This window comes from Solea senegalensis, linkage group LG14 (assembly GCF_019176455.1).
Source record: "Solea senegalensis isolate Sse05_10M linkage group LG14, IFAPA_SoseM_1, whole genome shotgun sequence".
Classification (NCBI taxonomy): domain Eukaryota; kingdom Metazoa; phylum Chordata; class Actinopteri; order Pleuronectiformes; family Soleidae; genus Solea; species Solea senegalensis.
Window position 1 is genome coordinate 25,836,414 of NC_058034.1, and position 26,562 is coordinate 25,862,975.

A 26,562-nucleotide genomic window follows, 5' to 3' on the forward strand; every position below is an offset into this window, starting at 1 on the left:
GTGAGGGCTGTCCATTCTGCCCACAGGTAGAGTCCTTACAGCATCTATTCACCCAGTGTTCCAGGCTGACGGGGCTTTTTGATCTGCTGCAAACATGGTTTCAAGGTCTAGGGGTAGAGTTTTCACTCTCTCTTTTCATCTACGGACTACACTATTCTGCCCGTAAAAAGAAAGTACTTACCTTGGTCAACTACATCTCAGGAACAGCAAAGCTAGCTATTTGGGTCAGTCGCAGAAATAAGGTCAGAGGTCAGGGGTCAGTGGATGTAGTCAGAGTCTGTAGCAGCCTCCTATCTGCTCGACTAAGAGTAGAGTTTGGTTTCTACAGACTGACTGACAGTATCCACACATTCAGAGACATTTGGGCAGTGCATGGTGTTCTCTGCTCAGTCACAGATGACCCCTTAGCATTGAACATATGAGTCATTTTTTTTTTTTTTTTTTTTTGTTTATGGCCTAAATTTCCCTCCGCTTAATAGTGTTCTATTGTAATTTGTGTTGAACTTTGAAAATAAATGTTCATTTTAAAAATCAAAAATCTTACCTGCCTTACTTTAGCACACAGTATGTCATTTCTGCCACTGGGGGTCTCTCTCTATTTGATTAAGAGCTTTGGTTCACTTCACCCCACACTGGAGGATTTTCACCTCTGATTCTAAAATCTCTTGATTTTAAAAATGTGTTGAACTTTGAAAACCCGCTGAAATCATCACCTCAGGACTTCATCAACAACACGATGGGACTGTGGAACACGACTCTACTGTAGAGGCCGCGTGCACAATTATTATTATAATTAATTAATTAGCATTAAAATACACAGAGGAGATGCTCTGTCTCCACTGTTGTTCTGCATTACAGAGAGTGGCTTTGAATACTGATTCTGGAGTGGATAATCTCAAGCTGTATGCGGGACATTGACTCAATAATCCACCCCACTACAGGGAGTCCACAGGGAAGACACTGGAATGTCTTTTGGACTTGATAAAAGTGGCCTAATTATCTTAAAAACTCAGCTGAATGGTCGGGACAAGATCTAAGCCATCGATGCCGATGCCGTGCCAGTAATAAGATACCCTACTGGCCAAAGAAGGAGACAGAGGAGGAGACAGAGTCCAGCACAGTGACTTCGTGCACCATAAATGTCCTCAGGGGAAGAGACATTTGTGATTTTCAGAGGATGAAGGGGACTGAGTTGATGCATTTGGACTGACTCAAAGCAGAGAGAGTCATTCAAACAGAACGAGGAGTTCTTTGGTTGTTTGAGGGTGAGCATATATGTTTTACATTTACAACAGGGTGTAATAAATATCTGAACTGAACTGTTATTCAGTGTGTGATGGTTTGGAGCTGAAGCGTTAACTTTACACACACACACACACACACACCACCTGAGATTAGTAGTTCCCATCTGTCCATTGCGATAGCGAGGTATTAGCACAGAGCTAAACATCTGAAAACCCCACTTTATCACACTTTGGCATCCCACATTATCCTCTCTCTGTCTGTCTGTCTGTCTGTCTGTCTGTCTGTCTGTCTCTCTCTCTCTCTGTGTCTGTCATTCTCGCACACACACACACACTAACTCTCCTCCATTTGGTAAAACATTAAAGGAAGGAAACGTAAAGAACAACTATTTTCATGATCAGTTTATCAGTTTTTTTCTCATTTTAACTAATTTGTTGTTTGATCCACAGAAGGCAGAGAGAGAATTATATATGTTATTAGAAAAAAAAATGACAACTTTCACTTTATACTGTGAAATTTCACAATTCAAAAATTCAGTCATTTAAACATTTTGAGTACTTTTTGCTCAGGTAAGTTTATGTAGTTGATGAAAATGAATATTTTTTTTCATCAGATTGTCTAGGTTGTGCTGAAGAAAGTATATAAGACACTCTATATCACACATTCTTATAGCCTCTGTATATACTGTCAGTTTTAAAGCAGCTCTTGAGTTCTAAGGGTAAAAAACAAAGAATATTTTTAAGTTAAAACACCTTAGTTTTTACTTTTAAAGTGTCTATTATTCTACCTAATGTATATTCTCACCATTCCACCACTGTTGTAATTTACTTAAGTGTTTTACAATCTTCCATATGAGGAGATTTGCTTGTTTCCATCATTTTTCCCACTACAGATTTCATCTTATCTTATTAAGTGCAATAATACAACAAAGAATAAGGAATTGCTTTATTCATTACATTAATGTAGTATGTGCTAAAGGTTTCAGCACATCCTCTGGGAACATAAATACAATTACAGGAAAAAGAAACGACAGAGAAGCATATTTTTCTTTTTGTCTTTGTTAGCAAAAGAGTTCGTGCTCACTTCATTTATACCTGAGCAAAGGACGAGCAATAAATAATGCGAGAAGCTGCATTGTTGTGTTTTTCTGTAGCGGAGACTTGAGCCATTGATCAAGTTGTCCACTTTTTCCTCGAATAAACACGTTTACTTGAAACTGTGAAGCAACTAGAAACGACAACATCTGCTGCTGATCAGGCAATAAGACCATCTGCCACAGGCGCTGTTTGTCTGCTGTGTCATTACATGATGGATATGCACAACATCTATAGGAAGCAGGTGGACGTAACCTTCTGGAATGTGTGTTATTCCTTTACCTAACTTGTACTTATCAGCGTTTCCTCCTCAGTTTCAGCTGTGACTCGTATTAATTATCATATTTTATTGATAATCGTCTCTGTAGCACATGGAGTGATGAAGAGCTCAGTGAAGGTGCATTAAAGAAGTGGTTTCTAAAAGACTGCCTTGGGAGACATTTGCATAATTTTCCCAAATGTTGTTATTATGTTATTATGTATAAATCAAACTCAATTGAAAAGAAATCTGTGTTTTAATTTGTTTAGCATTTCAATCATGATATTAAATATTACAGATATAGCTGTAAATGTGTCTACACAGGGTTCTCACCAGGATTTGTTCACAGTATAGAAGAGGACTTATACCTGTAGTCCCTATGCCAAAATCACAACGTGGGGGATCAAAATCACAGCGTAGGGGCCCCCTGCTGGGGCGAGAACCCTGCTACATCATGCACAAAATTTGCTCTTACCGTGATTGATATTGTGGGCCACAAGGCTGGTGTAGTGGTTCGTACTCTTGCCTTTCTAAGACCAGGGTCTTTCTCCATGGAGTTTGCATGTTCTCCCCATGTGTGTGTGTGTGGGTTTTCTCTGGGTTCTCCAGTTTCCTCCCACAGTCCAAAAACATGTAATATGGGTATTAGGTAAATTAGGTAAATGGGAGTGAAGGGTTGTTTGTCTCTATGTGTCCCTGCGATGGACTGGCAAACTGTCCAGGGTGTGACCCCGCCTAGCGCCCTGTGTCAGCTGAGTTTGGCACAGCACCCCCCTCCTGTGGAGGATAAAGTGGTCGAAAATGGATGGATGGATGATTGATATTGTGATTTGGGACACAAGAGTTTGCCATCTTTAAAAAGTGCGTGCCCATACAGAATGTTAGGTAAACAGTGCAAAGCGCTGACAGTCTCTATGACATCAGCATTTTCAACTTGTCACTCTCCCGCACCAAAGTCCATAGATAAAATCGACAAATTTACTCGTGTTGACGTTAAGTTGCATAAAAATGATTTAGATAGGTAGACGTACACTTGTGTGTAAGAATGAGTGACATCTCATGGTGAGCCTGCAGATGGCAGAACACAGAGGAGTCCTCAGATCGCCATAATCCTGGGCTGCAGTTTATTCATCCAGATGTATGGTCTACTAATCTGTATTATCATTCAAGACGGGAACAATAGCGATCTCATCTGCTGATGGGATTTGGGTAGGGCAACGTGAGGTAGGAGGGGCTAAGTAGAACTGATCAGTATTCATAATGTCCACGGTTTGTTTTCTTTCTTTACAGTCTGAGCAGAGCAGCACGAGCGTCTTATCATGGCCTCAGCGTGTGTCGCGTGTGTTTGAGCATTAGCATTCAGGGCATTTATAAACAGATAAGCATGGAGTCTGAACTTATTAGTATTTTATCTCGGGTGAGGACACACACACACACACACACACACACACACACACACACACACTCTGCTGAAACTGACTTTGAGCTGTATGCTGGTACATAACTCAAATGTGTGTGTGTTGCTATGTATATATTTAATATGTATGTAAATAAGGTACAGCACTGGCCATGGACACACACATTAATCTTAGAGACGTCCACTAGCACGTGGTGTCCCTGTGGGTTTGATGTCAACAAAGGTGACGGGTGTGTGTGTGTGTGTGTGTGTGTCCATATAAATGTCTTTACCGTCCACTTCCTCCACCTCCTTCCTCATATGTCTCCAGTTTGTCTCACTTCCTCATTATTCTCCCTTTGTTGTTCTTACTCTTTCTTCTCGTCTACTTTCCTTTGTCTTATTTTCTCCACCACATTTTCAGCAAATATGGTTTTAAAGGTGCTGAAAGCAGACAGGAACGATGCAAATATACTATATTTGAGCTGGTGAAGCACTTGCATTAGAGTCATGCAAAACAAATGGACCAATAATGGACCGGCCCATTATTGGATTTGTAAAATTCTCCTTTGAACTCTGAAATCAACTTTAAACTATATAAGAGACGTCAGTCGTTATGTTGTTTTTATTTTTTATCTGTATAAACCACTGTATGAGTTGTCCTGCCCTGCCTCACGCCCCACACCTCTCACCACCAGAGGGGCCCACCCCACTATTTGAGAATTACTGGTTTATACCATAATATGTCTTTTTTAAAATGAAATCTACCAGTATTATCTTAAACTGAATGATTTGCCTCAGCCTTACATATCTAACATCTGGGACAAAAATAATCCCAGATGAAGTGAGTTTGAAGGATGACTTCCTCTGCTGTGGAAGAGGAGGAAGTTGGAGGCTGTTGATCTTATCTTTTAATAATTCAGTGGTTAAAAAAGAAGAAAAGCACATTCACGTTACACAGGATGTTTTCCTGCAGCAGCTGGAACACACTGATATCGGAACACACTGATATCGGAACACACGTCCAAACTTACACACATACTTTCTGTAAATCCAACATTGACCAAAACATCGTCATGACGTTGACCTTCCAAAGCAAAGGTGAATCGAGGATTTAACCACGCCCCCAGTGAGCGCATGAAAACGCCTCCTTACCTCCTCCTGCTGCCAACTAACAGTAACCGTAACTGGGCGGAACTGATTTGGGCGGAACTCGAACCCTCTCCCGCTAATCCCCCCCGTGGCTTAACAAGGAAACCACGGTGTGAAAGCTATGTTACGAGCATGTAGCAAAGCACGGAACATGTAACGACAACAACAACCAGCGCGTGTGATGCTACAGACGTGTTTGTAGCATCACACACGTGACCTTATTCAGTGGTGGAAAAGCCTGGATTTAAACATGTCATTCATGTATTTATATATGACTTTACACGTCACTTTTTCACCCACACTTTCATACGGCACATTCACAGCCGTCAGGAGGGTTAAGTGTCTCGCTCAAGGACAAATCAGCATGTAGACTGATGATAATGTTATTGGAGGTCAGAGGTCAGATTCAGTGACCTTCAGGGCATCACAGAGCGACATGACTCTCAGTTAGTTTACTACTGACTGGTATATTCCATGGAGCTGGGGGTGACGTCACCTCTTGAGTACTTATATTCTTGAGTGATATCACGTGTACAACAGATTAACGGTTAAGACTTTAGCGGTTAAAGAAGCAGCGTTTGTATCGGTTGTTTGGTGGCAGCCATCTTGGTATCCCACACCAGGGTTGGTGAGATTGCTGCGTGTTTGTGGAAATCGATGTTATGATGAAATGTAAATGCTAAATATTCCTTAGAGCTGCTTTTATTTCAGGGGTTCTGCACACCTGATAACACTCATGTCACACACACACACACACACACACACACGTACAGCTGATAGCTGCTGCGCTCGCTAATTCCTTACTTTATCTCTGCCACGAGCAAGACTCTCACTCTGGATCCTCATTTGTCTTTTCTTTCTTTTTTTTTCCCCCTCAGTCACTTAACGGCGACTCCCCTCCACCAACAACTCCTCCCCCCTCACGTTCCCCTTACATTTTCCTGCCCCTCCTTCAGCCTGTGGGACGTTCATGAACATGCAGCTTCTCAGCAGACACCAACCATGTGGTTATGTGATGGTGGGATGATTCAGGTAGAAAGTGGTACAGTCGAGATGTTATGAGCCTGCATATGAAAGTATATCAGCACTGCTCTCTGTGCTACAGTACCTCTGACACATGTGCAGACAAACACACTGTGTGCTGTATCCACACACTGACAACTTTAGGACCACAAGCAGAAAATATACACCGTAAATGGACAAATATGAGATACGAGAAAATCAGATATCTGTATATTAATATACAGATATCTCATATTCTAATGCAAACTAATAGTAACCACGGCAACTGCTGATTTGGGCGTCAAACTCGGAACATCTCCACATGCATCGTAACTGTGACAACCCAGTTCACACAGACAACTCTATCATGTGTAGCATGTGTAGCATGTGCAGCATGTGCATCAGGTCACATCTTACTATAAAAGTGTTTCCTTCCACGTATGATAATGTTACTGGAGGTCAGAGGTCATATTTAGTGGCCTTAACAAAAGACTGCTGGACCTTCAGAGCGACGCAGAGCGACGTGACTCCTCCTCTGTTATTGTTGCATTCATATTGTTCATAAATGATGACATCACTTATTATGACACCATGTAGAGTCTAGACTGACAGTCAGCACTGTGTGTGTGTGTGTGTGTGTGACACAGACACTGAAAACACGGCTGCAGGGACAAGACAAGCTTAACAAAAGACATAATATAATATATGTGTATATTATATTATGTGTGTGTCATTTTATGTCACTGTTAGACAGCATTTCTGATTAGAAACCAAAGTTTCTAACTCATCCACCAGAGAAAACATGAAGCCTGAGAAACAAAGTGCTCAGTGTTAGTGGACGTCATTATTATCATTATCCGACCTCCGTGTTGGGATGTAAATGGAACTCACTTCATGACCCACGGAAACGTTTCAGAGCATCGTCATCCTACAACTTAAAACGGCTCTGAAATTCCACCAGTGCAGGCATGTGACATCCTCTCACACACACACACACACACACACACACACACACACACCTCCTTATCTCTATCTCAGAATAGATAGTTCCCTTTTCTCTGGTCGTTCATCCATTTTTCATGCTGCTCTGGCTCTTGATGCTTCGCCCGCCGCGCTCACACATGTGAGTCCCTGTGCCGCTGCCGGCCGCCATCAATATTTGATGTCCGGGGTCTTCTGCTTCCAGAGACTCTCTCTACCACACACACACACACACATGCGCTGTCTCTACACATCTGAGACAAAGAGGTGGCCGCACTTTCTTCACAGTTTGTGTTTAAACTGTGTGTGTGTGTGTGTGTGTGTGTGTGTGTGTGTGTGTGTGTGTGTGTGTGTGTGTGTCAGGAAAAGCAGAACGCGTGTACCGGTTTTGCCGTAAACTTTGAATCAATCAATCAATACTGAGAGAGTGACCGTTGAACCGAGCGCGAACAACGATGCACTAACAAAGACATCCTAATTGGTCAACAGTGACATTCAGTGGTCTGTTCTGTCTCAGGTCAGATCCTATTGTTGCAGAGACATCACTCGACAATATTATCATAGATAATATTCACTTAAATATCTATGATAATATTCACTTAATTATCTATGATAATATTCACTTAATTATCTATGATATATTCACTTAAATATCTATGATAATATTCACTTAATTATCTATGATAATATTCACTTAAATATCTATAATAATATTCACTTAAATATCTATGATAATATTCACTTAAATATCTATAATAATATTCACTTACATATCTATGATAATATTCACTTACATATCTAAGATAATATTCACTTACATATCTATGATAATATTCACTTACATATCTATAATAATATTCACTTACATATCATACTTAAATATCTATGATAATATTCACTTATATCATTCACTTACATATCTATAATAATATTCACTTACATATCTAAGATAATATTCACTTAAATATCTATGATAATATTCACTTACATATCTATGATAATATTCACTTACATATCTATGATAATATTCACTTAAATATCTATGATAATATTCACTTAAATATCTATGATATATAGATATTTACACTTACATATCTATGATAATATCCACTTAAATATCTATGATATATTTACTTACATATCTAAGATAATATTCACTTACATATCTATGATATATTCACTTAAATATCTATGATAATATTCACTTCAATATCTATGATAATATTCACTTAAATATCTATGATAATATTCATAAATATCTATGATATATTCACTTAAATATCTATGATAATATTCACTTACATATCTATGATAATATTCACTTCAATATCTATGATAATATTCACTTAAATATCTATGATAATATTCACTTAAATATCTATGATATATTCACTTAAATATCTATGATAATATTCACTTACATATCTATGATAATATCCACTTAAATATCTATGATATATTTACTTACATATCTAAGATAATATTCACTTACATATCTAAGATAATATTCACTTAAACATGAAGTGGAGAGACAGAGACATGCGTCCATAGACTGCAGTGGAGGAGCACAGGGCAGAAGTGATGTAAAACTGTTATTTATTTACAGTTTCAACAGTTTTAAAACAGCTTCACACTGAACAAACTGGTTATTTTGATTTTAAACATGTGATTTATGTATGAACATGTTTATAGACAGAGAGAGACGTCAGAGATGAACATGTGGTCCAGCACAGGGCAGCGTTACCTCGGTCTGGCTCCGACGTCTCTGTCATTAGTAGATTTGCTGTTGAAGCATTATTTTGTTTGTAATGTAAAGTTTTGACTTTTAAAGAGAATAATAAAGAAGTGAGTTGTTGCGGATCATGACCGTACTTGATTTCTAATAATTCCCATTATTATTAGAACTTTAATACTCGACATGATCAGCTAATCACTGCAGAGACAAACCCACAGACTGTCCTCGTTGTTAGTCATGCAGGAGCTGTGATGGGAACAAAGGAGGGAGTCAGGTGATGTGTTGTGTAGAAGGACAAAGACTCAGGAGGAGGAGGAGGAGGAGGAGGAGGAGGAGGCTGCTGCTCTTCACCATGGTTTTCCACTCTTAACTTCTGTTTGAGGTGCAGTGGAAATACAGTTATATACAGTTATGTTATTGAAAACCAGGACGTGACCGTCAGAGAAGAGAAGCTCCTCACTCACTGAAGACGAGCATCAGAGTAGTAACAACGTCTACAACAGGGGTGTCAAACATACGGCCCGGGGGCCAGAACCGGCCCGCCAGAGGGTCTAATCTGGCCCACAGGATGAATTTGTTAAAATTTCACACTACGATTACAATCTAAAAGTAACGTCAAATGCAATATTTTTCACTTCCAGATACCTGTGACTAAATGTGTGTGCCTTTATAGATCCAGTGTGGTGTGTAAATAGTACATTTAGGCACGATATTGTTGAAATTGCATACTTATATTTCTCAGGAAATGTCATGTTTTGTTAAAATATCCTTCATTAAATGTAAAACAAAGGAGTTCTTGTTGGTCACTATTGTTTCTTGAGATGAAATTGTGCTGTATGTGGCCCCTGAACAAAAATGAGTTTGACACCCCTGGTCTACAACATTATCTCATAATAGACTTTTATGTTATTGCAGTACTGAATACTTGGCGGAAGGTGATATTTCTACACCTGAATCTGCACCAGTTTGATAAACGAGGGCCACTCTGTTTCCTGTTCACATGGAGGAGGATGTTCTCATCCCTGATGTGTTCGCTGCTCACCTACACAAACAAAGACCCACCATTCAGCACCACAGTAAATATGAACCCTAACCCTGGACAGGTCGCCGGTCCATCGCAGGACCGCCACAGTCATTCACTCACACCTATGGGCAATTTAACCTCTGCATGTTTTTGGACTCTGAGGCAACAGTGCGGGCCCTGAACGCCACTGTGTGGCCACTTAAATATCATAAATATAATAATATTTACCTCATGCCTCAACATCAGCAGCCTTTTAAATGCAGGAGATGCCACTTCACCACATGTCATTGTCTCATGCTGCACAATTGATATAATACTTAGCTTTAATAGTAATATGAGATATACATTAAGATTGTGCTGCTAGTGGCATTTACTGTATATAAGGACACACAAACAGTCTGACATTGACCTCAGTGATGCAGACCATGTCCTCCATCAGTGCAGTGTGTGTGTGTGTGTGTGTGTGTGTGTACACAGGGTTTCCATGGGCCCAGAAGTGCTCAGGGTTAATGGATGGAGCTCCATACCTCCCACTGACAGCAGGTTAATAACCAGAGAAACACATGTAGAGGCAGGCAGGAGGGGAGGGTGGAGGAGAGGAGAGGGAGACAAATCTGTTACTCAAAGAGAGAGAGAGAGAGAGAGAGGAAAGGGGGAGTCAGGGCATTAAGGTGACAGTTCACCCTGTCACTTTTCTCTTCCCTTCTCTCTCCTACTTCATTACCAGGATCGCTTCACTTCTTAACAACATGCCACCACAGACCAGGAGGAGGATCGTGTTCACTGCATGTCAGAGAGCAATCGTGATACTTAGTACACTTACTGCAGTTAAGCAGACTGGAACCAGAGGTTTGTAAACCGCTCACTCCCCTACACCAAAGTCCATAGAGAAAATAGAGGATTTGATCTGTGACTTTAACAATTTACATGCAGATATATTGTAGACTTTATTAGATGATACTACAGCAGCACAGGTCACCTTAATACTTAAGTCAGGGGTGTCAAACAAACGGCCCACGGGCCATAAGTGGCCCACCAGAGGGTCCAATCCAGCCCGCAGCATTAGAATCTAATCGTGGTGTGAAATGCTCTATTTTTCACTTCCAGATACTTGTGACTACATGTTTGTGCCTTCAGTAGATCCACTGTGATCTAGAGGTTGTAATGCACACGTGTAGGTGTAATATTTTAGAACATTGCACTTATTTTTCTCCAGAAATGACATGTTTTGTAAAAAGATACTTCATTAAATGCAAAATTAAAGAAAACACACTCAGAGTTCTTGTTGTTTAGAGGTTATTATGCTATTATTTTACTGCTTTCATGTTAAAAAGTTACCCAAGACAAAACTGAAGTGTGTGTTTCTCTCTCTCCCTCTTTGTTGTTGTGTTTCTCTGTGTTAAGATTAACTAACATGTTAAAAATGACAAAATGCCTTTTTGTGTGGCAAATGTGTACTTCACAGGACAGGAAGTGTGTTTAAAGTTTAAAGAAATTCATTTAAATACACTTTTTGTGTTGCTTGTACGTTCATTCCATGATTTTATTGAAATAAAAATCTGTGATAAGCTTCGGGTTTATTTTCTGTAATTCATTTCTTTTAAATCGATTGACAGCACCAGTGTTATCATATTATACACACGCACAAGTGTGTGTGTGTGTGTGTGTGCAGATTTTAGTGGTATGTTTTGTGAAGTGAAGTGAAGTGGAAACCTGAGTGTCTTGGACAGTTGAGCTAAAATATACATGCTGGGAAATCCAGGTGTGACACACACACACACACACACGTGCACACACACACACACACACACACACACAGCTACACTGAGGGCATGTGAAAACACGAGACCGCTGAAGAGAATCAGAGATCAGTGCTAATGGTTTTAATGGTCAACATCACTTCATAGACGGATAGAAACACCCGGCACGCCACACACACACACACACACACACACACACACACACACACAACTATCCTTATGCGACAGGGACAGACATTTGAAGGTTGTGCTGCAGGCTGTTTCTGCCTCTTTTGCACTGAGACGTGTTTTCCACGAGGTCAGCATTAAAATCAGGTCTTAAGGAAAGTGACATTAGCGATGATAAATGACTTACATGTTTCATTAATCACTCAGCTGAGAGGTGTGTGTGTGTAAGAGAGTGAGAGAGCGGGATGAACGGGGGAGAGAGACGCCGCGCTCTCCTGCTCCTCTGGCCTCTCTTTGTTTGCCGAGGCGAGCGGCAGATGATTTACGTGTGCCGGATATAAAACGAGAAGGAGGAGGGGCGAAAAAAGGTCTGCAATCAAGGTGACAGAGTCAAACTGCTGCAGCGCGTCCGGCTTTCAGGGAATAATCACATTCAATCATAAATTCCATTTTGCGGCGCAGTTGAGAAGCCCCGACAGTAATTACGTGTGTTGAATACTCTCACCGTGGACAAGTTGAGCCAATTAGTGAGCGGCAAAAGCGTTTCAGTGGCAAACGGCTCCGTTTACACGCCTGGCCTGTGTCAACTCTGCGATAAGAGTGAAGAATCCAATCACCGGGCAGGTTTGATGAGATGAGGGTGTATTAAGTTCAGCTTTAATTTCACTGATCCGCCACAAAACTGCATTACAGCGTGAACAATGAGAGCTTTGTGTCAGTTTGATGACACGTTACATTTCTTTTAAGATCCTTATAACGTCTGTCATTTTCATAAAATACCCTTCAAACTTCATCACTTCCTCTCATGTGCTTGTACACGTGATTTAACGTACAATTAAAATACATTAACTATGACTGAGTATGCCCATCACTAAGTCAAAAGAAAATATGGCACATGTGAGTGGACACTAGTGTGACAGGAGGCTCCACCCACCCAGCGAGCAAGAAGGAAGCAAACATTACACTCACATACATTCATTTTACATCACGTAGCCATTTTTATTCCATTTCAGGATCAAACCAGGTGATTTATTCAGGTTTAAGTGGCATCAGTGGCGGCTTTTCAGTGTCCGGCTCTCCCTCGGAGCATTTTGAGGAGGCCATTAAGATTATGATTTAGATATAAACCGTGGTGGGATCACAGCCTCTTCCTCCTCCTCCTCCTCCTCCTCCTCAGGATGGAGAAGCATCATAGTACAGCTCATACAGTCACTCACATTTCCTCAGTCCTTTGTTCTCCCACAGAAGCTTTCTTTCTTTATTGTAAATGTATTTGTTATTATTAGTGTTGAAGTTATCAGATCTGTGTCTGCACTAGAGTTCTCAACAGGCCTGAAAATGACAACCCGACCCGAGCCGAGGGTCTTTAAGCCCGAAACCGACTCGGCCCGAAATACATTTTTCCATTGATTGAAGCTGCCGCTGCTGCTGCTGCTGGTGCTGCTGCTGCTGCTGCTGCTGCTGGTGCAGGTGCTGGTGCAGGTGCTGCTGCTGCTGCTGCTGCTGCTGCTGGTGCAGGTGCAGGTGCGGGTGCAGGTGCAGCTGCTGCTGCTGCTGCTGCTGCTGGTGCTGCTGGTGCTGGTGCTGGTGCTGGTGCAGGTGCAGGTGCAGGTGCTGGTGCTGCTGCTGCTGCTGCTGCTGGTGCTGCTGCTGAGACAGCACCCGTCTCCTGGCTCGCGTCATCGGTGCTGCTGTTGTACATTTGCCCTTTGGTCACTGGTTGTATTTTGGGCAGCTTTGTGGAGCGGTGTTAAAAACCAGTGCACATGCCGCAGATTTCCCTTCTCTCTTCATTAACTTCATTAACATGTCTAAGCAGGTCAGGTCTCTGCATGGTGGAAGTTGTCTGTCTCCACTCAGAACAGGTGCCTGTAACCTGTCTGTGGTGTGAGGTCATCCACCACCAACACCACCAAGTAGGGTCACCACTACTGAGTAGGATTGTGATAAAACTGGGAGGAGACATTGGAGAACTATGAGGAAAATTGTGGGGGGGAGGGGCAGACAAAGAGGGGAGGAAGAGGAGGAAGAGGAGGAGGAGGAGAGGGGACAGGAATCAGAAAGCAGTGATAACAGCAGCCTTTTAGTCCTATCTTAATTATAAACACGATGACCCAGCTGTGCTGCTCACCGTGTGGCTCCTGTCTGACAGTGACCACTGACAGACACACACACACACACACACCTAATAAACCTGTCTGACACACCTAATCAGCTCATTTTCTCCGGAGTGCGCCGCACCTGTCTGTCCCGCGAGACCAGCAACAATGAGAGATGATTTAATTGCTTTTTCCTCCTCTTTCTCCACTTCCCTTCATTCTGTCCCTCAGACTTAGTGAAGCACACACACAGGTTTGTGAAGGCCTCCTTGTAAGGACACTGCCTTTACTGACAGTCCAAACAAAGACTCGTCCCAAACCTTAACAAACCAGATCCATGGAGTGAGTCGAGGAGTTGACTGCTTTATGTGTCGGGAATAAAAACTAAGACAATAAGAGAAGTTCAGCTCCTCTGAAACGTGGTCACATCATTTTGAACATTTGAACGTGTCACTGGTTTGTTCAGAACCAGCTGTTTATCACGGATGACGGGTCACCTTGTGTAATTTTCATATGCGATTTCATATTTGTGTTTTTAGTAATCGTTGCTTTGGTGCAGTGGTTCTCAAACTTGATCTTCTTGATCTGTTATTCAAACCTTGTCACCAGTGTAGATGTTGTTGTGGTACGTCACTTAAATGAGTCCGGGTTACAGCGAGACCCAGAGTTCCGCCTGATAATCTTCAGTTTAGTAAAGTTGAGTGACATGTTTATTTGTGTATGGTAGAAAACAAATCCTGATACTGACATAATGTCCAGCCGTCACTGGGCTTAGACGGCCGTCCACACTCTGGATTACTGTGGATTAAATGCAGGCAGAACAGTCAAATAATGGACAGAGCTGGAGACTCGTGAGGCCATTTAGATCGCTCATAGCAAGTTTAAAGTTCATATTTAGCTTTTTCAGATTCAAAATACACAGGATTTGTCATTTAAAGGTGACAATAGCATCAGAGTGGAGGATTTATCTGGTATTGTGTGCTGTGTGGAAGTTCAGTGCCGCTTTGAAGCCAACAAGCAGAGGATTATGGTCTGGCTTTATCCCTGTATAGAACGTGTGAATGTCATCTGCTGCATCTAAAATGTGTTTCCAGAGAATCCTTCACAGTGTGTTCACAGTCAGCATGGTTCCTCCTAAGGATGCTCTCTGCCTCCTTCATATCGCTCCCATGTCTGTCCTCAGTCATTTCAGTTAGCTAATGAGAGACAGACAGGCAGACAGACAAGAGCACTACGTCTAATGATCTGCTGAAGGGGTTAATTGCATTCAGGGGCCACAACAGGAGAGAAAGTAACCAGTGAGCTGATGTGTTCGCAGATCGCAGGAGCTAGAAGTTTAAATGCTCACTGTATATAAACGTCAGTGCGTGAAAAACAATAAAAATGATCTCGTCTGACTTTGTAAAACCAACAGAAAAATGTGTTATTATCGACTAATAGTGACAAATTGGAAAAAGTCAAAGTCAATTTGATCAATGTGTTTAGAATCATGTAAATTGCAACCAAAGCAGGTGAAAGTCACGCTTTACACATGTACAGTAGAGACGTGTTCTGTTCACCATGCAGGTGTCAGTTTAACGACACAACTGCTCTCTGTCTCCCTCTACCTGCAGCTGACTCCCGTGAACTGTCGTCATTGCTTTGTTTTGGTGCGACATGCGTTAGTGTTGCACAAATCCACATGCACATGTGACAATGACTGTGTACAGCATGCGTGTGCTTGTTCTGTGGAGTGAAATGATAGAAAACAGATGACTCTCAGGGTTAGTGCTGCTTCCCCACTGAGAGGACAATGAAGCTTCTCCATCCTCTACATCTTTCTATTAATCTCACTCTCAATTTAATGGCCCATTGGCCAGCAGGAGGATTAATTCACAGCTCAGCCTGGGGGAGATTCAGTCCAACAGGAAACCTGCTGGAGCCCTTTAAGTGTACGAGGTAGGAGGAAGGGAACATGGAAATGAGGCAGTATTAGTATCCAGCTGCTGACAGACTAACTACACGGTGAATTCCTTTACAAACCCAAGTCTCAGTGGAGAATCTGAGTTTTACATTTGTTGCCGAGTGGGATTTTACACATTGCTCTGCTCAGTGATGTGATGACAGACTTTCAGGTGAGGAACAATCACCTGTCAAGAGCCTATTTCTTACAACTATATGATGTTGTGGGTTCACACAATAACGTACATCAATATTCTATTATCACTTGTGACATGAGACGACGTATGACGACATCCAAAATCTGAAAGAAAAGCTGTTGCATTGATAACCATCATATTTATTATATGGAATAAATAAGTCAAATACACTAAAGATTATAAATGAAATATTGTATATCGTCATAGACAAAATTATATTTAAGACTTAAGCACTTAATAACGCTTCTTTAACTTTAAGCCTAATTATTTGTGTTATTGCAGAATTATTTATAGCCAATGTCATTGTTTCTAACGGACATAGATATCCTTAAAATAACGTTAAAAAGACAAAGAAATACACCAGCTATGATCTGAAATTAATTGTATTTTCATTATCATGTAATCATAAATCATAGATCATAAACGGTAGATTATATTTTGTATTTACAGAGTGTTTTCAAAAGAAAACTATATCATATATTGGGATATAGCCTAAGAATATCCAGATATTATTGATAAGCCATATCGCCCATCCTTATAGAAATATTCATTTGATTTGTAATATCCATAAATACTGAATAATGAAAAGTATATTATGATAAGACACAGTTTTCAATTGTTGGTTAAACAAATAGATTATCATTATTTTCGTCTCTGCCAGTCACATGTTATTGAATGAATGAATACAGCAGCAAATGCTGTGAAGGTAGTTTTGAAATGTACACGTTACAGAAAGTGCAGATTGTTGTGGTTACTAATGATTAGGAATAAGAAAATATGAGGGCTGTCAATTGATTAAAACAATATAACATTTTGAAATGTGTTAATCTCAATTAAACGGGATTAAAAGTTTTGTTTTATGTATAAAATGATCCCTCGCCGCTGTCTCAGTCTCTGCTGTCTGACTGTTTCACACAGATAATTCATGTCAGAGGTCAGCGACAACAGAACAAACAAACAAACAAAACTGCGTTCAATTATTTTATCACGTTCATCTCAACTAGATTAATCACAACGATTAACGCGTCAACTTTGACAGGCCTAGAAAATATACAATATTATCTCACATTGCAATCTTTTTCTTATTTTTCTTTAGGCTTCTGCCTTTAGGGGGCGCCACAGCTTCATACACATTCTTACACTTGCAGATACAAACGAAATCTTTATAATTCTCATAATTCTGAATTGCAAATATTTTGGTCAGCACAAGCATGACAGGAAAGGTTCACACACACAGTATAAAGTGCCAAGTGACGACATTGTGTATGATGTTATTGCTGATAATGATAAATTTACCCTGTTGCATTGCTATTGACAAGGGCACTGAGGGGCTTTTAAGGCAATTAAAAAAGACAATTTCCTTCAGGGATAATTTAAAAAAACCACACACATCATGATTGTTATCATCACGTTGTGTTTGTTGCCCGCTGATTTATTCTTTGACTTCTGTGTCTGTGCTGAAAGAAGGCAAATAAACTCAGGCTGAGCAGCTTTCCAGTCCACTGCACCACCGGGACCGTGTACTGTACGTGTGGTGTGGGCAGCTTCCATTGTGGTTATTTTATTATCAGCGTCTTACAACTCAGGCGTGCACTGTGTGTTCAGAAGTGGCTGCTTACATGACTTCACACTAGCACTGCGGTTTTTCTTTGCCTGGCAGCACACTGTGAATGCTGGGATGTTCATGTATGCACTGAGCTGAGAGGCAGTAACACAAACCTCCTGCACAGCTTCTTTGTTTGCTGCTGCTTTGTTCCCTCTTGGTTTCTCACAGTACCAGGTAAACAGTCGCCTGCAGAGTAGATTCCTTTTATACCAGTATTTGAATATTTAATGATATATTTAAAACAAATGTTTTCTCTATGATTGCATGAATCCTACAATGAATCTTTCTCCTTCAGTGACGACGTCAGTATCACAAGGTGGGGGCAGCAGCAATCATTAGGTTTGTGGACTTTATGTATGTTTGCGTAAGTGATGACATTTACCAGGGTCTGTGAATGCATCTCGTTAGCTCAACTCGACGTGAACCCTGCGTCACTTTCACTGGTTCTCATGTGGGGTAATAATACCATAGAATATTCAAATATCATTTTGAATGTTATACAAATGCCCGTCCCTATTTTATACAACAATTCTGCTTATTTTTATTTATTTATTGTACTTTCTTATGGTAGCAAATACTCAGCAGGAAAACACAAGCTAAGATAAGATAGTCCTTTATTAATGTCATTCAGACTGAGACCGTGTCCCATGTTGGTCACAAAACAACTCCAACGTAAGTGAGTCGGCAATCGCGCCACTAATTTAATGCTAAGTTGAAAAAGGTGAGTTTTGTCAGCAGAGAGGTTTTTCTACAGGAAGTGACATGCAGGCTTCTTATTAACTCTGGGAACTTGAGACAGAACAATTTATGAAGTCAGAAAGGTAAGAGGGGGCGGGACTTAAAGCACCTTAAAATCTGATCTCACAAGGAGAAACTGGTGTGATATGTTCAAACCTCAGAATCAGAATCCTGAACCATCTGAAGGATGTTGGTGCTCGTACGAGGGAAAGCCGGCAATAGAAGATCACAATAATCAAGTGCATGAATATGTTTTTATTGTGAACTATATACGCCAGTCCATATCAAACACTTTTATTTTGAAGTTCTGTAAAATGGCAATAACACACAGCTAATGTTATTGTGAGTACAGCTCTTTTCATTGTAGTGGAGTGTGGTCATTAAAAGCATAATGAACCGACACCTTATGCTTACGGCAGGACGGAGACACAGTGAGTCAAGTCTTAATGTGATGAGAGGCGTGAATGTTCAGTGTCAGACTGTCTCTCTCTCTGTCTCTCTCCCTGTCTCTCTCCCTGTCTCTCTCTTTCTGTCTCTCTGCCTAAAAGAAAGCAAAAAACAAACTGTCCGGGGTCAAAGAGCTGTGATGGAGGTCAACAGCAATCTGTCACTGTCTCACCCTGCAGAGACACACACACACACACACACACACACAAGCCCTTCTCCTCGAATCAACAAGACACTGTTGATACGAGGAGAAGGGCAGAGGAAATAAGGCAGTAAGGAAGCAAAGAAAAACAAAGAAGGAAAGGAATTCAGAAATGTTTTGTAAAAATCGGATTATGAAATTGGTGCCTTGCTCAGGGGCATCCAGGGATTTGAACTGACAACCCTCTTGTTAAAAACCCAATTCCTTTCCTCTTGGTGACAGGCTGCCTTCAGCTGAACTGGGATTTGAACTGGTGACCTTTTTTCATGTGAGGCAACAATGCCAGCCACTGTGGCACCGCACATGCCCGTCTACTGTAACTAATATAAGGTGCACTGAGTTTCCCTGTCGTGCTGCTGTATGGACACACAGATATAAAATAATAACTGATTATCATTTAAAGAAAAGCAGATTTTAGAAGAGTGCAGTTTTCAAAGGTCCTGATGTAGACCAGTTGGTGCTCTAAATATTTTATTCTTTATTTTAAAAAAGTGTCAACACGTGTCCTTTTTGTGACAAAATCTTAATCTATCTGTGAGACCTGTTAAAAAAGTGGGCGTGTGTTATCCTCCACAGGAGGGTCGGGGGCGGTGCTGTGACCATCTCAGCTGATATGTGGGGTCACAGTTCGCCGGTCCATCACAGGGACACACATAGAGACAAACAGCCATTCACTCTCATACCCACACCCATGGTCAATTTACCTGGGGCTCGAGTGCTAACCACTATATCCACCGTGTGGCTCTGTGTGTGTTAACAATTAAGGTAAAAAAGAATCAAAGAAAAAAGTAAAGTCAAACTTTTATCACTTACCATAAATTAGGGGGCGAATGAATAAGTGAATGAATTCCTTTTCAAGAAACAACAAATGCTTTTAATCATTTATCCACAGGCAGAATCTGCTGCAGCTCTCTCTCTGTGTGTGTGTGTGTGTGTGTGTGTGTGTGTGTGTGTGTGTGTTAACATGTCTCCATATAAGTGTGTTCTTTCATTTCTCTCAGAGTCTTGTTGTTTCCACCATTAATGAGCTTTGTTCCAACATAAAGAATGACAGATCGCCTGCAGTGATGCAGATCTGAGGCTCCCTGTGAATGTGTGTGTGTGAGACCAGTGAAGGTGCTCGGGGCATGTCAACAGTGCTAGTCAAATATTAATGTGAGTCAGTGCCCACAGCTCTGTTCCATACAGTATGATAGCAGCCTTCAGCTGCTGCTGCTGCTGCTGTTTACCTCTCTATAATTACTGGGACAGTATATACAGTAGGACGGCTCACTATAGGGGATTATACACACTTCAGTCTTTGACTGGATGCTCTCTGGGGTTTCCTGTCTGACACTGTGTGGTCACAGGAGCATTTGTGTTCATTTCCTTTTGTGTTGATGTCATTTTGATCACATGTCACTTGTAGGTGCATATGTGGTTTTAAATTTTGAAAAGTTTAAAGTTGAGTTAAATACAAGTGGACTTCTTCACTCCTTTGCTACTGTCTTTGTTTTACAATATTATATTTCATACCTGTCATATATATTAATATTCCTGCTCTATATCTTTATGAAGTGCTTATTCTATTTGAATTCCAACCTAATCTTATCTAATCTAGTCTATTTGTATACTTTATTCTATGAAAGCTAGAATTTTACATTTTTATTCACCCTCAGATAAGTTAGTTAGTTGTGTCCTCTTTACAAATAACACATCTTTGTTATTGGTTTCATAGCTGATATTCTGAGAATCCTGAACACATATCTTTTGTCTTGATATATATATGGTATATATATATATATATATGTATATGTATATAATAATCTGTCATATTTTATTGGATGACAAGGAAGAACATTAGCTACTTACTACCATACTTATACTACTATTTTTATATAGTATATAGACAGACACACAATCTTTAAATGTGTGTGTGTGTGTGTGTGTGTGTGTGTGTTATTGTGTGGCCTTTCCTTGTTTCATCTTTCCCTCTTTCCTTCTCTTCTGTCCTTTTCTGGTTGATATCATATTCAGACAGAGGTACACTTCAGCTTCTTCAAGGTGAGCCTGTATAATGACAATGAAATCAAGTCTTTTCTGCTGAAATATCATGTGTGCGTGTGTGTGTCTGCGTGTGTGCGTGTGCGCTCGTGTGTGTGTGTGTTTGTGTGCTGCTGCTCTGTATGTCTGTCTGCAGAGAGGGAGTGCACACGGCTAAAGGTTGATGACCGAGCTGTGCACATTTGTATTCAGGGAGACATGAGGAACCTGCAGCCGGGTGTGTTGAGATTTCATTTGACTGTGAACGCACGCTGGTTTCCTGTGCCCTCATTAATGTATAATACTGACAAATGGTGAATCAGACAGAGATGGATGAGGATGTACACACACACACACACACACACGCTGCATTATATAGCAGGCTGCAGAGGGATGATTGAATGGGAAGGTTGTGGTTTCTGCACTCAAACCCTGAACTGTGGCAATTACTGCATGCACACATTCCTCTCAGTCTTTTTTTGTTTGTTTGTTTGTTTCAAAATATTCTTACCATCAGATTTAACCAACACACACTCCTTAGTTTTTATTACATTTTAAAAGGATATTTTTAAAGGAAAAGTATAGATTGAGTGTACTGACACAGCTGGTGCCGTGTCATTCGTAGCATCGCACCGGAAGGTCATTGTTGACCAGGGAGCATGACTGTATTCCAAGTGTTTTCCCTTATTAAAGGTCTGTGTAGATAAAACATCTAGTTTCATAGAGCTGCAGGTGTGAACACGCAGATATGATGGGTTGTCTGTCCATCATGAAACAGCCTGACTGTCCATCAGACAGAGTCTCAGTGACGTACTCATTTAGTTTATTTTGGTATTCACTGCCAGGGACCCACAGGTAATGTTATTTTAATCACCTACTTATGGCGTGTTAAGTCAGTCGTTCATGTGTGTCACGTGTAAAACAAAGTCACGGTGGCTTCATGCAGCCGTGCAGTGATGACTCCGCCCACATCAAGGAGGAACTATATTATAATGGAAACACTTTGCTGGGACCAAAGGTGGAAAATGGACTATAGGTCGATGACCAGCTCCTTTGTCTTTGTTACAGTCACTTGATTTGTGTGGGTCCCCAAACAAGATCTCCATCGGACCCTGGGCAGCCTTGTCAGTCACTGATGTGGTGAGAAACCTGACCAGCACCTGCTGCTGGACCCTGGGAGGTACTGCTTCACATGGTCTGAGACTGCAGCGTGCATTCTGAGTCTTAAACAATTGTACAGTAATATCAATGTGGAGTAAAAAGTGACAGCCTTAGCACGTGACAGACCGGGTCCTCAGCTTTGTGTCGCTGTGAAACCAGAGAAGACAGAGTAAAGATTAAGATACGGCCCTGTGCCACTTCATCTTCCTCAGTCAGTTTAATTTAGGGTTACATTAGATTCACCAGTCACTTAACGTCTAATGGAGTCTGAATCACCATCACTGTTGCCATGGTCACCTGCACTTAAATATATATTTTTAGCACTGGTGGACATTTAAACTGTTGGAATTGGAAATGTAATGGTTGAGAGGTCTGTATAATTTTATATATAAGGGTCCACACACACACACACACACACTGATCCCTCGTATATTTGTATAGCTTAAGTAAAGTCTTATCCCTAACCTTCTAACCTTAGCCCTGAGGTTCTGTGTCATGGGGTTCTGCTGCAACTCCTTAATAGACCAAAGATGATGGCGTAGTCGACTGATATTGTTTCTCTGTTTATTTGTCCAAACCAAGGTGCATAGTGAAAAAACATGAAATGTCCCAAAGTGCTATTGCTAAAAGTAATTCAAAATAGTTGAATTTACTGGTTACCTCCTTCGTAACACAGTATACTCCGCCTGAGTGGGAGGTAGACCACTCTTTATATATATATGTCTTCTGCCCCTCCCATCCAAACATCAATTATCCCAAAAACACAATAAATGAACACAAGCATGATTATTATAATAAATAACCCAGATGAAAATAAAGCCAAAATATTTCCCCAAATTAACCGTGCCACAATAAACAAAATTAATAGATAATTAATAGAACTACAAACAATAGTGACGTCACTCTAAGCGTCCCGCCATCGTCATCATTTAAGTGCGCCGCTGATGTGAACAATGTTTGGGATGCTGCAGACGCAAACTGAGGATGAGGGGTAAGTAAGTTTGAACCAAGTGAATTGTTAATAGAATGATTATGTAGGAGCGGCAAGTGTGCACCCTTGACGGTCTACAAATATGTATGTATGTGTATGCGTCTGTCTGTGCGCTCTATCAGTGAGTGTGTGGTGGCGTGTGTGTGTGTGTGTGCGCGCGGCCGCTCACTCAGCCGGTGTTTGTTGGAGTGTGTGCGTCTTTGCGCTCTACCAGCGAGTGTGTGTGGGTTCCTGATAAGCTTAGTTTTTTTATATTAAAGGTAACAAATCCATGCATACTGCAGTCCCTAAAGAAAGGTGACACTCACATCACTGTAAGGTCAGAGGTCAGGGTGATGGGCAGCTTCATCTTGTAGACGGTACCAGGTACCATGAGAAAAACTTCAGTCATAGTTCAGCTCATTGGTCTTGAAAGTTGTGTATTTGATTTTTGGAAAGCAGCAAGGACAGAAACCTGTGGACACACACGTGTGTGTGTGTGTGTGTGTGTGTGAGAGAGAGTAGAGGACGGGTGGAAGACAAGGTCTGCACTGGAGAGACGAGGAATGAAGGTTCGTGGGAGCAAGACAGAATACCTGTGTGTGAATGACAGTGAGACAGGTGATGCAGTGAAGATGCAAGGAGGTGGTGGAGTGGGCGGGGACGAGGGTCAGGGCTGATGTGTGACTCAAGGAGAGCGGTAAACGTGAAAGAGACCATCTATAGCACTTTCTTATGTTTTTTTTTTAATTTAGATAATAAAATAGTTACTTCACAGAAAAAGTCCAGTCTTAGTAATTGGAATGTTCCGGGTGTCAGGAACTACTCTATAATGTCAGCGAAGGTGATCACAAACAGTGTAAGAGTGCTAGTGTGTGTGTGTGTGTGTGTGTCTGGCACTGGAACGTAATCCACCTAAAGGACCCATGTTCTTCTGATCTCATCACACACACACACACACACACACACACACACGCTCATTGATCTAAGTGATGTAGAGATTTTATTCCTGCAGGAATGCAAACACAGTAACAAATCAATAAAGGCCACTCAGACATCTCAGATCAGCAAGAGCTGCTGTGTTATCAGGGAAGTTACACACACACACACACACACACACACACACACACACACACACACACACACACCATTACCGCGTTGCTAAATAATTCATTGTTAGTGCTCTCACTGCAAAGCCTCTGCTCACATTTTGGTTTAATGTCCCTACATTCATCTCCCAGAACACTTTTCAGTTAGTACAGAACTAGTTGCTGTCATCACTAAGTCGCTGACCTTTGAACTCTCTCTCCCTGGGTTAACATGGAAGTTAAGTTTCAGAATCACCCAGACACACCGTCCCAAACAGCACACTTTTTTAACTTTAGAGTGTCCCAGATCTCACCCGCTCCAAACGTCTTCACAGTCTCTTCTGCATTTTTCACACAACTAATAACTCAGCTGACATTTACACTTTATATGCAGCACAGCTCTTTTCTGCGACTGTGTTTCGTGTATTACAGAACACACTGTGCATGCTTGGTACAAACTCACAATTTGATTTTAAAGAGGCTTTAAGGACACATAATTACAAAGTTTCACAGACTTATATATATGTATAATTTAAATGTCAGAAAGCAGCTTGATAAAGGCCTTTGAACACTTTTCTCTTTCTTATTTTAGATATGGCCCAGTGGTGAGGTGATAAGGTCCATTTATATCACCACTTACACCCATTTACACCATTTATTCTCCATGGCGACATTTTAAAAGGTTAGTTAGTTATTGTGTTGTTTTTTTGCAGCAGTGCAGTCATCCCCATTAATGGCTAACATTACTCATCGGTGTTGCAGATTAGAGAGATTTGATGACCGGCTGCATTTTCAATATTTCCGTAATGCTAGCACGTCGTTTTGACAACATGCTACGCCGGATAGCCCCTCGAATCAAACGTGCCATGCACCTGGAAGGCACTCTCTGTTTCCTGCCCCCATGATTGCGGTTGGTATTGCTCCGTCATCGTAACCTCCCCTATGGGACGCACAGTGACGGCGCTTTCTGTTTCCATATAAATGGGCGTTTAATGGAAAGCATTAGGTTAATTGGAGACTACAAATTGACTGTAGGCTGCTGACCCGTCCATGGAGAACCCAACCTCTCGCCCTATGTCAGCCAGGATTGGCTTGTAACCTTTAAATGATAAGTAATAGATAGATTATCCTTTAAAGATACTTACATTTGGATTTCAGCTTCATTAAAACCAGTTTCTGTGATTGTGAATATTTCTGGTTTCTGTGCTGCACGTAACAAAGACATCATCATGATTTCCAGCTCTAACAAGGATATTTTTCAACACTTTATGACATTTTATGGACCAAACAAATGGTCGATTAATCAAGCTAATTATTAATAATCAGTTACAGCCCCACAAAGTGGCATATGCTGTTTAAACAATATGGCAAAGAAGGCCCACGTTAAAAGTATGTGATCACGGGTCCGTCGCTGCTTCTGTCTCATTTAACACGGACTGATGTCTGTTGACGCCGTGGAATAAAGACAAACAGCAGAAGTGATTTACACAGTCATGAGCACATGGAGCACATGGAGCACATGGAGCACATGTAGCGCAGCATATCTTAGCACAAATGGAGGCTCATATTACAGGGGATGTAATGGGAATGTAAGGTGTGCACTGGCTCGACGTGATCACAAAGCAAGACAAATGGCTGGTGTTTGTTTGTCTGCAGCGTTGTGTTTGTGCCTCGTGAATGCAAATCACTGTCCTTACACACGTTTTAAAGTGAAAGTTACATTTCCAGAAAAAGACACCGTCCATGTTTCTATGTACATGTGTATTCATGTGTGCTAATGTATGTTAATGAGCTCTGTACAGTCAGTGTGTGAGTGTGTGAGCGTGTGCTGGCCCCATGGATGTTGTCATCCAGCGGTCCCCGGGGGAACACCAAGGCAGGACTCACCCCGAGAGTGAGGCAGTCATGGGAGAGTGGCCGGAGGAGACGGAGGATTGAGCTTTCACCGTGCGATTTAAAGAGGCTGCTGAGGGGATTTCCCTGGACACTGTTAGCATTTGAAACACAGCAGAGACAGAACATCACATTAGGGTCTTTGCACGAACTGGGATGAAATGGCAAAGCAAGCACTTGTTAGTGAAGTCACTGCAAAGCAGTACAAATGTTAAACATGAAATCAGAAAAATGCTACATTTGAATGATTTAAAAAATGTTTCTGCTGACATTATGGTAACATTACCTTTCTGTGGGTTGACAGGTCACAACAGTAGCTCACTAGAATCTTTGTAGTAACTTATGGTGTTTTTTCCATGGTTTAAGTAGTGTTTCCACTAGC

General features: G+C 41.1%; 1 protein-coding gene across 2 annotated transcripts in view; it reads left to right on the forward strand.

Moving 5' to 3' along the window:
- LOC122781191 (phosphatidylinositol 3-kinase regulatory subunit alpha-like) overlaps positions 1–26,562 on the forward strand; it is a 93,660-nt gene that overhangs the window by 22,403 nt on the left and 44,695 nt on the right. Inside the window, exon 3 of one of the 2 annotated variants that reach the window (XM_044044748.1) lies at positions 21,063–21,089. The exons of the other annotated variant lie outside the window; for it this stretch is intronic. Within the exon in view, the coding sequence (XP_043900683.1) occupies positions 21,063–21,089 (27 nt within the window). The remainder of the gene's footprint in view (positions 1–21,062; positions 21,090–26,562) is intronic. 2 annotated transcript variants of the gene reach the window in all.